Source organism: Anabrus simplex, chromosome 3 (genome assembly GCF_040414725.1).
Source record: "Anabrus simplex isolate iqAnaSimp1 chromosome 3, ASM4041472v1, whole genome shotgun sequence".
NCBI lineage: Eukaryota > Metazoa > Arthropoda > Insecta > Orthoptera > Tettigoniidae > Anabrus > Anabrus simplex.
The window spans coordinates 330,238,542-330,252,706 of record NC_090267.1 but is presented as its reverse complement, the minus strand read 5'-3'; the positions used below and the strand labels follow the sequence as shown (position 1 = coordinate 330,252,706).

The window sequence follows — 14,165 nt, the reverse complement described above, 5'->3', positions numbered from 1 at the left end:
ACAGTGCCTACCCCTGTCATTTTTATATCGCCTCTTCAACTGATATTGTGTGGACTTGACCATTACCTTCTTTCTTACTTATGCATTGTTTTTTGAGTTATAATCGGCTGATGATGACCCAGACTGGGGTCGAAACCGGTACCATTTCCACTTTTAATTAAATAAGAATGTAATCTCTATATCTCTTATTTACTTGTATTGAATAGGTTGAACTACCATATTTATTATTTCAATTTAACTGAGATACATTTGTGTCATCTGGGTTTGGCCTAGCTCAAGGAAAGAAGGGAAATAATAATACTGTATTATTCCTGCTTCTCAGTCCCAGATCCAGGATGAGGTGGGATGAATTTATAATAGCAGACTGTTTGGCGCCAATCTCAGATGAGGATGAAATAAATAACAGTGAATAAAACTGGGAAGAGAGGGGTAACCCGGTGCTGACACATAGCCTTCTCCTGTCGAGTAACACCAAGGGGAACTGCTCAACACTTTGTCCCTATAGGTTACCATTAAGCTACTGAATGAATAAATTAATTTCCACTCTCTTTTATTTCTGTTTCTATGGGATTGGAGATGAGGTGAGATCAGTTTCTACGATCATGATGTTGCTCTTCCCAACGCCAATCTTCAGAGTTGTTAATGAGAGAAAAAATGAATGAATCTGGGCAAGGAGGTGGAAGTAAGTGACTGTGGCCTTTAAAAAGGTACATCCCCCATCAATAGCTTGGTGTGAAAAGGATAAAGCTCAGAAATTTACCTTTAGATCTGCCAACAGTGGGGTTCAAATCTACTATTTCCTGAATGCAAGTTATGGTAACAGCTACACAACACAAACAGCATAGGCAACTCACTAATTACATGTATATTATACTCCTTCAATATTTAAATACACATACCTCTAAGCAAGGGAACAGGAAGGATTGCAACAATTATTGAGGTATTTTACTAATCAGGAAATGTGTTTACTAACTTTTTTTTTTTTTGAAGGGAGGATGCATTCAATTGTTGAGAGTAAGTTGGATGAAAACCAGTGTGATTTCAGACTACAGAGGGACCGTCAGGTTCAGATTTTCAGTATATGCCAAGTAACTGAAAAATGCTATGAGATAATAAGTTATGTTTATGTCTCTTAGATCTAGAGAAATTTTATGACAGAGTACCGAAGCAAAGGATTTTAGCCATACTGAGGGATTATGGGATTAAATGTAGACTAATATAAGCACTCAGTAACATTTATTTAACAATTGGGCTACAGTGAGAATTGATGATAGAATGAGTTGTTGGTTCAAGTTGCTTACAGGCTGTAATCTTTTACTTTTGTTATTCTGGCATCCATCGTGGGAATGTTGTGATGAAGTTTGCACGACATAAGGTGAGTGTTACATTAGGGCCTAATCAGATGTCAAATGTATCTCCGAAGGTTTACAAGAAATATTATATGAATGATATTATGAATTATATTATATGATTTGTGTATCTATCTTATTAAGGATAATAATGCATTTCTAAATAGGGAGCCATCTTCTAATTGAACCAAACATGCTGGTTAATTGTGAGTTACTAAGATGCCATTGGTGAACCATAATAAAAACATTAATTGAAACATTTAAACTTCATACTACAGTATATTACTTTAGATGCAAACTACATAACATTGGACTTATTAATATGAGGTAATGAATAATCGATCAACCTTTAATTGAAATAATTATGCAGTTAGTAGTAAGTACAGTACTTCTATCTCTAGGACACTTTGTGTATTAAAAAATATCAACAAACTTTATTTTGGCTGCTAAGCTACATATTAGGCATTTGGTAGTAATAAGTGTACAACCATGTTTTTAATAGTTCATTTTTCATAATTCAAAATTTAGGAGCAGGTAGGGACCCTTTTCAGAGGCAGTCCTACTCAGGGAGTGGCGCCCCTGCCTATGAGTCCCAGAGCACACTGGTCCGGTTTGTAGCATCTGGTAAAGGTTCCAGCTCAGGGTTACGAGTGACAACCTCAAGGACATCTACAGCAAAGAAGGTGTACTTTGATATGGTGCAGATTTCGGAAGAGGCAGTCCTGTATTCAGGGGTTAATATGAGTACAACCTGCTGCCTTGAAGTTTGAGGTGACTGGACATCAAAGGCTAACGGAGAAAACCCTGAAAGAAAATCTCCCTCTGTGTTAGGCTCAGCAGGTCAACAGAGGGATTATTGAGGAAGTTGCTCTCCAGATTAATACGAGCCTTGGATCTAGAAATACACAACCACGACATCAGTTTGATGTGAATGATGTCTTACAGCCTGATGTTACACCAGCTACCCAAACCAAACGAAGACAAAGTATCAGAGTGGGAACATTAAATATCCTCACATTGACAAAGAAAACTGAAGAGCTGGTCGACCTCATGGAAAGGAGGAAACTTCTGATCAAAGGGTTGAGTGAAACAAAGTGGAAGAAAACTGGGAAAATAAATATAAGATTGAACTATAGTCTTTACTGGTCTAGAAATGAAGTAGAGTCTAAGAATAGAGTGGGATTTTTAATACATAAAGACACAAGTGCTTGTAGTCAAGCAGAGTTTGTTAGTGAAAGGATAATTAAGTTATCTGTGAACTTAGAAGGAAAAAAATACAATGTGATGTGAAAGAACACAAAAAGTATGAAAATCTAATTGTAATGGGTGATATTAATTTACAAGTTGGCTCACTACGAACAGGATATAAATCCACACTGGGCCCTAATGGAATGGGGAATAGAAATGAAGAGGGAGAATATATGCTAGAACTATGTATGAGAAACAACCTGATAGTGAGTAGTACTTGGTCCAAGAAAAGGGATGCCCATAAAATCATAAGATATAGATGGGATGATAAAAAAGGGAACAGTAATAGATTATTTTCTGAGAGATCAAAATGTATGGAAGAATGTGAATGATGTCGAGATCATTCCAAGTTAAGACCTTAGCAGAGGTCATAGACTGCTGGTTGCAGTTATTGCAGAGCAAAGACCTTCCAGAGTCTGTAACAAAAGAACCCAAAAATAAAAACTTGGCAACTTACTGAGTCAAATGTAAAGGAAGAATTCAGGGAAGGTGTCCGCAACTTGTTGCAGAGAGAACAACTGAAATTGGTAGATGAAAAATGGGACACTGTAAAGAAGGTTGTGGTAAGTACAGCAGAGAAAGAATGTAGACTACAGAGCCAAAATACATAAACCTAAACAAACTGCCTGGGGGAATGATATTAAAAAGGCAATCAATGACAGAAACCATGCAAGAAGAGCAAGAATATGGAAAAATCATTGTGTAATAGAGGAGAAGCTGTCAGTTTACAGGGAGAGAGAATTACATGTCAAACAGTTAGTTATAGCTGAAAAGCAGAAATACAAGATCTAGCTACCAGAATAACACAGGAAGGGAATAAGAAACTGTTATACAGAACAGTGGCAGCTCGTGGCTGTAAAGTATGGTGAAGAGCTATTACCCATTTGGTTTCGAGCGACAGATTTAGGAACTTCTTTCTTTCTTTCTTTCTTTCTTTCTTTCTTTCTTTCTTAATCTGCTTACCCTCCAGGGTTGGTTTTTTCCTCGGACTCAGCGAGGGATTCCACCTCTACCGCCTCAAGGACAGTGTCCTGGAGCTTCAGACGCTGGGTCGGGGGATACAACTGGGTAGGATGACCAGTAACTCGCCCAAGCGGCCTCACCTGCTATGATGAACAGGGGCCTTGGTGGGGGATGGGAAGATTGGAAGGGATAGACAAGGAAGAGGGAAGGAAGCGGCCGTGGCCTTAAGTTAGGTACCATCCCGGCATTTGCCTGGAGGAGAAGTGGGAAACCACGGAAAACCACTTCCAGGATGGCTGAGGTGGGAATCGAGCCCACCTCTACTCAGTTGATCTCCTGAGGCTGAGTGGACCCCGTTCCAGCCCTCATACCACTTTCCAAATTTCGTGGCAGAGCCGGGAATCAAACCCGGGCCTCTGGGGTGGAAGCTAATCACACTAATCACTACACTACAGAGGAGGACAAGATTAGGAACTACGTGTTGTTTTTGGTTGTTTTGTACTCGTACCTGTGATTGGCGGAGGGTCCAGCATGTGACCACGATTTATTGAATTTAATGTTTCGTCATGACCACGAAAAGCTAGTTCTTGCTTACTTAAATAGAGCACTGCATCAATTACCAACTGAAGAAAAAGCCTATTTAAATGTACATTTTCACTGAACTGTACAATTACAATATACAGTCTGCCATTTTCCTTCAGGACATCAGAGATCGTATTTTGGTTTGTTTCCAATGTCTTGAAATGTAGCTGCCGTATTTTATGTTCTGCAGAGTCTGAGTGCTTATGTAAAAAACGTGTTATGTTCAAAAGGGCTGAAAATCCTTCTTTATTCCAAATGTTATTTTAATTGATAAAAGGCAAGCAGGCCCAACAAAACAACTTCTGTAGAGCTGGAGAGCAGCACAACCATGGAAATTCCTTAAACCACGATCGTTTGAAACTAAGATTGTAAGATTTACCAGAATGTTTCACTTCTCTTGTAACACAAATTTGCAGTGATTCAGTAGGCCGATCAAAACGTAGAACTTCATTCTGATCTTCGTTTCTCCAACATGAAAATGGTGTTTATAATAAATGTCATAAATAGGATACATATTTAAATAAAACAGCACAACACTACAAATGAACCACGATGCGTAAGTACTCGTACTTCACACAGGATGACGCAGGGAAGACGAAACATTCTGCTCTTCCGACAACTTCACTAGCACATTCCGCTATGTGGAAAGTACGCGGGTGACGTCACGGTTGTCATGGCAACCGCCAAGGCCAAGCGCTAGGAGGGAGCACTTGGGAGGTAGAGGCAGCTGCGGAATCTCTTGTCTTCACTCAAGTCTCACGCGCCATACTGTGACCGACAGCCGGGGCTTGCGTGAGTTTCCCTGGTTCTCATCAGGTGATGTGGTACTCCAAACGCCGTACAATAAAACATTTTCTTTCCGTAAAACCAACAAATGTCATAAGAAAAATAAATTTAAGTAATTCATTATGGTAAAAATAAGTGGTGAAGTGGCATTTCACCTACTTCACCTGAAAAGCCGCTCCTGATACAGAATAGTTAAGAGTAGAAGAACTGGTACTGAATCTATTCAATCTGTATACCTTATGGTGAGGTGACTAGGGATAAGAACAAAATATTACAGGAGTTCCAAAGGCACTTTGAAACTTTACTGAACTGTGTGATGGAAATGTCACTCCCTTAGATAATGCACCTTATGATTTGGCAGCGTCCGACTCGTTGGCTGAATGGTCAGCATCCTGGCCTTCGGTTCAGAGGGTCCCGGGTTCGATTCCCGGCCGGGTCGGGGATTTTAACCTTCATTGGTCAATTCCAATGGCCCGGGGGCTGGGTGTTTGTGCTGTCCCCAACATCCCCGCAACTCACACACTACACATAACACTATCCTCCACCACAATAACACGCAGTTACCTACACATGGCAGATGCCGCCCACCCTCACCATAGGGTCTGCCTTACAAGGGCTGCACTCGGCTAGAAATAGCCATACGAAATTATTATTATTTGGCAGCAGAAATACCAATAGTTTGACATGGTTGGAAGTGGAGATAGCAGTATCTAAACTGAAAAACAAGTCAACTGGATCAGATGAATTTAGTGTTGAGATTATCAAAACACTCGGAGAGGTTGGACAACAGTGGATGTACAGAGTACTGAACAAAATTTGGAAAGAATGTAATACCCAATGACTGAAAGGAGGGAGTCATCATACTATTGCAGAAAAAGGGTGATAGGAAGAAATGTACCAACTACAGAGGTGTAAATCTACAGGCACATGGCCTGAAGATCTACAAATCTATCCTCGAGAGCAGGATTAGAAAATATTTTGAACTTGGCCTTGAGGAGGAACAGCATGGATTTAGACCTTATAGATTAGAGCTAATTTTTGCCACCAGAATGCTCTATGAGAAGTACTGAGAGAAAGGTAAAACACTTATAACTGTTTTTCTGGACATTGAGAAAGCATATGATCACGTACCACGCAGGTATACAGGCTGTTAGGGGTATACGTGCAGATATTTTGCTAGTCGGTAAAGAAAAATACATCTCAGAACATATGCTATGTACTTTTTACCTTGTCCTATTAGTTTCCCCATAAATGAGCCAAATATTTCAGGACCTATTGTGTTTTAATGGCCGTAGTAGGAAACGCCGGTTATATCATACTGCCCTCGTGTAGTAGAGTACAGTAGCAGAGTATAGGGGTTTTTGAACCTGTTTGTTATCGAAGGCCAACACATGTCGCTGTGCGTTCCCCTAACCTCTGGGCAAATAGGAGTTGTAGAAGCAAATACCAGACTGCTTCCTGTACTCGGAAACCAGTCTAGGGCACTCTGTGAGAAGTACACATTATCCTTACCAATGTATCTACTCTTGTACCTTCTCATGTTGCCACCGAGTGCTATTTTGTACTCGTAGAAATCTTTTTCTATAATGTAATTATTGTGTTATTTGGATTTGTATGGACATATTCATTGGTTGAAATGGAACTGTGTTTATAACGTAATTCATTAACATTACTTAAGGTAAGCTTCAGGACTATGTTTGGTAGAAATTCAGTCTTTACTATAGACTATGACAATTAAAATAGTATGTGATATGGAATATCCGTACTAGTGCATACGTGCAAATCAAGTGTTGTGCAGTGGTGTGTGATTTATAAGACAGTGACATTACTTAGTGATCCAAGCTGACAAAAATGAAGGGAAATAGTTAATGAGTTAATGAACAGTGGAATTATGATTTCAGTGCTAATATTGTGTCACTCTATGTTGAATTTCTGATAACAGACCATGCGAGTTGTTTACACTATTTTCATAATATTTTCAGTTCAATGAAAGAATGGTGGACACTGAGAAAAATGTTATCCATAGATTCAATGAAATTGTTATTCATGCCACAAATTTCAAAGACTTTAGTTGCATCCATGCTTTTGAAAACTGCTAGAAAAATAAAGAGCTACTATGAAAGAGCCACGTCAGGCTGAGTGGTTCAGATGGTTGAGGCGTTGGCCTTCTGACACTAACTTGGCAGTTTCGATCCTGTCTCAGTCCGGTGGTATTTGAAGGTGCTCAAATACATCAGCCTCGTGTCTGTACATTCGATGATGATGATGATGGTGATGATGATTGTTGTTTAAAGGGGCCTAACAGCTAGATCATTGGCCCCTAATGGTACGAGGTGCAACAAAATGAAATGACAATTAAAACTTCAAAATTTATTCACTGACTAAAATCTAAAATGAACGATGATGATAAAATGACCATGAATCCAAAACAACCCATGGATCCAATTCACAATGTCTCATATTGTGAGATGATGCTTGTTGTCCACAGGGGTCCAAAATTTAAGTCACCGACCCCTCATAACTGTACTAATGACTGGTAAAGCAGAACCATGGTGTTCCTCATGTAGTGGTACTAATCACAGGTAACATAGACTCATGGTGTTCCTCGCATGGTGGTACAAATCACTGGTAATTTAGACCCATGGTATGTCACACACAATGGCACCACTCACAGGTAACACAGCCCATGATGTTCCTCACATAAGGGTACTACTCACAAGCAATGCAGACTCATGGTGTTCCTCAATTACTGGGACTAATCACGGGCGCCAGTATTTCCATGGTGTTCCTTACATAGTGGAACTAATTACAGGCCACGTATACTCATGGTGTTGTTCACGTAGTGGTACTAATCATAGGCAATGTAGACCCACATTGTATCGAACATCATGGTACCACCCATAGTTAATACAGACCCTTGGTGTTGATCACATAAAGGCACTATACACAGGCAATGCAGACACATGGTGCTCCTCATTTAGTGGTACTACTCATAGATAACGCAGACCCATTCTGAATACAGGGGACCAATGCATTTCAGCATGGTGCACGGCAACTTCTTCCGTACGGACGCCAGTCCGTGATGCCGTGTGCCTGCTCACCCACCTCGGTTGGAATGCACACGATGGTACTAATCACAGGCAATGCCCAGACCAAAGGCGTTCCTCACATAATGTTTCTAATCGCAAGTAACATAGACCCATGGTGTTCTGCACTTAATGGTACTAATCACAAGTAATCTCATGGTTCCAGTTCCTTCATCGCTTGGTCGCCCCTTTTAGTAGCCTCTTATGACAGGCAGGAAATACCATGGGTGTATTCTTTGTCTACATCCCCCATCCACAGGGGGTATCGGTAGTTTTACTGGCACATAAAAGAACTCATGCGGGAGTAAATTCTGGCACCTTGGCATCTCCGAACACCATAGAAGTAGTTAGTGGGACGTAAAGCAAATAACAGTATTATTAAAAGTGCCACAGGCTATTTGTAATAGAAGGCTTATTATTGTACAGGAAGTGCCAATAGGTTAAATCACCTGTTTAATTAGAGCTTCCATAATAATATTGATAATAATCATAATATAATAAAAATTATAATGATTTTTATGTTCCACTAACTACTGCCTGCTAAGTTGGGACCAAGAAACCAGTGCTTTAAACATCTGAACAACTCAGACTGGCAACTTTTATTTGGATACTTTTTTTTTTTTTGCTAGTGGCTTTATGTCGCACCGACACAGATAGGTCTTATGGTGATGATGGGATAGGAAAGGACTAGGAGTTGGAAGGATGCAGCTATGGCCTTAATTAAGGTACAGCTCCAGCATTTGCCTGGCGTGAAAATGGGAAACCACGAAAAACCATCTTCAGGGCTGCCAACAGTGGGATTTGAACCCACTATCTCCTGGATGCAAAATCACATCTGCGCACCCCTAATTGCACGGCCAACTCACCCGGTTGGATATGTTTAATAAGCACTGCAAAAGCAGCATTAAGCTTTATTTTACTATTACACATATGCTTTTCATTTGGAAGCACAAAATAATAATGTTTTTTTTGCGCCCCACTAACTACTTTGATGGTTCTTGGAGATGCAGAGGTGCCAGAATTTTGTCTAGAAGGAGTTCTTTTATGTGTCAGTAAATCTATCAACATGAGGCTGATGTATTTGAGCACCTTCAAATACCACTAGACTGGGCCAGGATTGAACCTGCGAAGGTGGGGTGAAAATACCAGCACCTTAATCGTCTGAGCCACTCAGCCTGGCAGGAAGCATGAAATGTAGATACGTTTCATTTATTTAGTTTTATAACATGTACATTATTCGTTTGAAACAAAATGTTCAATGTGCTTCGATAATTCATTTCCGATACTATTAATTTGGACATCCTGTTCCATGCATTCTTTCGTTGACATAAGGAACTTTGTTTACGTACAAGTCAACATGATTTTGCCTTGTTCCTTGACCTTTATAAAATGCAAAACGGGTATCGTACCATACTTCACATCCCAGAACACCTATCCCAACCTTACGCTCAAATAATTATATCACACGCTCGTACAGACCCCACACAGACACAGGTTTTTAGGTCAGTTCCATACTCACTAGATAGCACGGGGCTGATAACCACAGATGTATTAATCCCCTAAAGGACGTAACAGCGAAAGAACCAGCATTAACGCCGACAATTTGATACATTTCCAGTGCCTGAAATCGATGACCTGGTGTGTCTGAAGTCCCTAAGATGGAAACAAGGTACTAACCACCACAAAACCAGCCTGGTGAGAATGTAACGTAACGTGGCATAACCTAGGAGCAGCATTCAGCTGAAATCATAGTTCAGTTGCTCTTAAACATAAAACCAGTTTGGCAAGAATGTTACATAACATCTTGTGACATTGTATCGGTAGCAGTCAGCTGTTACAATGGTACATTTGCTCTTAAACAGAAACAGAAACCAGCTTGGTAAGTTGGCACGTAACTTGCCTGTTATCGAAGGAAGTTATTCATTCACAAGAACAAGGCATATTACTTATTCTAAAAACATCATATCCCTTTGTTCATGAAAGTATTGCTACAAGAAATATCTGGCCTTATACCCCTAACATTCTGTATATGGGAATGTTTGAGACATAGGAAAGTGCCCGATGACATCATAGCACAAGTACAATGACCCTATGATGAAGCCAAGAGTTGTGTCCAGGTCCAGGGTGGAAGGTCAGTTTAGTTTGAAACAAAGAGTGAAGTCCAGCAAGGTAGTTGTCTTTCACCCCTCCTTTTCATAATCATAATGGATGAAGTTTTAAAAGCAGCTGATGATGTAATGGTATGGAGTGACAATATTAATATTCATGTTCTACTACTTGATCAGTTTTCACTGCCGTTCATATCCCTTCTTTATAACATTTTAGTGGAGCAGATGGTCAAATTAAAATACTTCACCGACATTCAGGAGTGCTCGACCTCGCGTGGTTTGCCGCAAGGTGATATTTTAAGTCCGATTCTTTTCACACTGTATTCACATTCGTTTGAGAGAATCATAACTAGGCAAGAGAATCATAACTAGGCAGGTACGATTTTTGCAATTTGCAGATGATTTAGTTATATATGTGAGCCACTCCTCAATCGATAGTATTTACACAGCCTTAAATTACACTCCAGGCTATGTCTGTTTGGTTCCAAGACCATGGGTTAGACGTGACACATGAAAAATGCAAGGTAGTGTGTTTTTCTCAGGCCCATAGAAACTATTATCCACCATTTACCTATAATGGTTTTTCCATTTCTGTTAACAGTCATTGAGAAGTCATCTTGCTAGGTCTTCAGTCTTGATGTGGGAAGTGTGGAATAAGAGGAAAACTAGGTAAACACAAGAAAAGGGAGGAGACAAAATGAAAAGAGGTGGCAAAATGCTAGAAACACAGGACAAAGACAGTTGAAAAGTAACCCAGTGGGTCATATAAGTAGGTAATAGAAAGAGACAAACAAGTGATAAATCAAGTCATATATAGAAAGGAACATAACAGAATAAACACAATGATAGGTCTGTATGAGAAGAAAGAAAACACACTGAAGACAGGAAAAATCTCTGCATTTTATTTCTATACCATTTCATTTTTGATGATATTTGTTATGAAGCATTTATCAATAGGTGCAATATTAACAGAAGTAGGCCTATTTGAGAGTTAATTTTTAGACCTTCCCCTAAACTAGTATCTCATATAACGTAAATAAAATTATTTGTAGCCCTGATTGTAGAGGTTTCTTCCCTAACCTAAAATACCAATTTTCATTAAATTCTGTTTGGCCATTTTCTTGTGATGTGCATGCAAATATGTACACATGTACAAACATGATGGAACATTAAATTTCCTTCTTATTCTGGACATGATGAACATATACTGTATATACCTATTTTTTAAAATTCTGGCCAAAGTACAGACATAACTCTTGTTTCATTTTTTATAGATGCTTATGTGAAAGTAATATTACCTGGTAATTTGATCAGAGGTACTACAGCTAATCCAGTACCTCGTAAATACAAGGTAAGATTGTTGTAGTGACTTCCTGGATGTTTGGACCACAATCCTATTGGCAAGATCTTTGTGAATTCCAAGGTTGATGTTTTCTCAATATGACATTCTGTGCAAAAACATAAGAGGAGAAGCTGAACATATTATATTACATTTCATATCATAGTGATGAGAGATACAACAGATATAATGTTAAGAGTCAATTCTTGATCATTCATCAAGATGCTTACCATCACATGGAAAAGCAACTCCAATAGTATTTCCTATTAAAGAAGTATAGGACATGAACATTGGATTGTATGCTTTTTCTGGTTCAGGATGAACCCATTCAAAGAGAGCATTGCCAATTCCTTCATAGCCCATCAAGAGTTTCCCATCTTGCATCTTGATCCAAAATCCTCCCCATCTTCCAATAGGTATCAAGTGTGGGAAAGTTTTCTCTTTCAACAATTTTTCACCTTCAACATTTCAAAGAGAAATGGCCATTAATTATTGTAATAATGCTATTGTAGGGTATCTTTTAATTAACTTTTGATAAAGATCTATCAAATTAATAATCTAATTTACACAGTAGGAGCCAAAGGAACAAAAGATTTTATAAAAGTATGTGCTTTGGTAAAATGTATCTTTGGACACTTTTTGTTTTTGAAATAGATTATGATAACTATGTGTAGAGTGATATTCTCTCTAAAGGAAGTGCATTCATATGAAAGCTAGCAACATAAGTTAATTTAATGTATATAAATTGGTGGCTGCAAAGATGTATTACAAGAAGCACAAGCTTATTCCATTATACACCACCAGTTCCCGAAATTGTCAAAACCGGTAGCAAAGAGTAAACACACAGACAAAGCTCATATAACAAAAGACATGCCCAACACCACAATCAGAGCTTTGTAAAGATACCTACCCAGTGACATCACTTTAGTCTTGGAAAAGCTAATTTTCATATCATTCTCAATGCAGTTAGTTTTAAGTTCCAATACTTCTGGCTTTCTGCATAATCTGCCATTAAGACCAAGTCGTCTGCATAGGCCAAGCTGCTTACTACATTTCCACCTAACTGAATCCCTCCCTACCACTTTATACCCTTCAGCAGATGATCCATGTAAAATATCAACAACAAAGGTAAAAGATTACAGCCTTGTCAAACCCCTGTAAGCACTTTGAACTAAGAGTGCATGAATTCCACCATCAATGCCTTTCATTGATTTTAATCATCTACCTTTAATCCCATAGTCTCCCAGTACAGCAAACATATTTTCCCTTCATACTCTATGCTTTCTAGAGATCTACAAAAATAACTCTATATTCCTCTCGTAATATTTTTCAATTACCTGGTACATACTGAAAATCTGATCCTAACAGCCCCTCTGTGGAATGAAACCATACTGGTATTCATCCAAATTACTCTCAACCACTGATCACTCTCCCTTTCAAAATGCCAGTGAACACCTTGCCTGGTATACTGATCAATGATATACCTCAATAGTTGTTCCAATCCTTCCTGTTCCCTTGCTTATTGATAGGTGCAATTATTGCCTTTGTCCAATCAGAAGGTACCTTATTAACATTCCATGCTAACCTTATTACTCTATGAAGCCATTTTATCCCTGCCTTCTCATTATATTTCACCATTTCAGGTTTAATTTGCTCTATTCATGCTGCTTTATGACAATGGAGTTTACTGTATAACTATCCTTTCCACTTCCTCAAGCGTAATTTCACCAACATCATTGTCTCCCTCCCCAAAACTCAGCTGTTTGTGACATCACCAGAAAAAATTTCCTTTTATGTTTTCAAAATATTCTTTCCACCCGTCCAGTGATTTCCTGAGATCTATTATGAATTCACCTGATTTACCCAAAACACTATTCATTTCCTTTATCCCTCCCTTTCTAAGATTCTGTATTACTATCCAGAAAGGATTCCCTGCCACTTGACCTAGTCTTTCCAGATTATTACCAAACTATTCCCACGGCTTCCTCTTGGATTCAACAATGATTTGTTTTGCTCTGTTTCTTTCATGTATGCACAATTCCTTGTCTGCATCAGTCCTTGTTAGGAGCCATTTCTGATACACCTTCTACAAGTTGCCCTCTATTTACCATTCCACCAAGATGTTTACTTTTCCTATCTTTACATACAGTTGTTCCTAAGCATTCCCTTGATGTTTCTACTACAGCATCCCTGTATATTACCCATTATCTTTCCATATCCTAAAACTTCTTACCATCTACTGTTTGGAACTTTTCACTGATCATATCCATGTACTGTCTAATTTCCTCATACTGGAGATTTTTTTTACACTTACTCATCTGCAGAGAGATTTCACTGCCGCTGCCCTAGGCCTAGAGATACGTAGTTCACTACAGATCAGATAGTGGCCTGTATCATCAAAAAATCCCCAGAATACCTGCGCATTTCTTTTTTTGTTTTTTTGCTAGTGGCTTTACTTTGCACCAACACAGATAGGTCTTTTGGCGACAATGAGATGGGAAAGGCCTAGAAGTTGGAAGGAAGTGGTCGTGGCCTAAATTAAGGTACAGCCCCAGCATTTGCCTGGTGTGAAAATGGGAAACCACGGAAAACCATCTTCAGGGCTGCCAACAGTGGGATTCGAACCCACTATCTCCCGGATGCAAGCTCACAGCCGTGCGCCTCTAACCACAAGGCCAACTCGCCCGGTCTGCACATTTCTAAC

At 39.2% G+C, this 14,165-nt stretch overlaps 1 protein-coding gene across 1 annotated transcript in view; it reads right to left on the bottom strand.

Annotated features, from left to right (window-relative positions):
• LOC136866796 (uncharacterized) overlaps positions 1 to 14,165 on the bottom strand; it is a 382,310-nt gene that overhangs the window by 71,002 nt on the left and 297,143 nt on the right. The window contains exons 20-21 of the mRNA XM_068226847.1: positions 11,692 to 11,919; positions 11,421 to 11,570 (exon numbers count right to left, since the gene is read on the bottom strand). Of these exons, the coding sequence (XP_068082948.1) occupies positions 11,421 to 11,570; positions 11,692 to 11,919 (378 nt within the window). The remainder of the gene's footprint in view (positions 1 to 11,420; positions 11,571 to 11,691; positions 11,920 to 14,165) is intronic.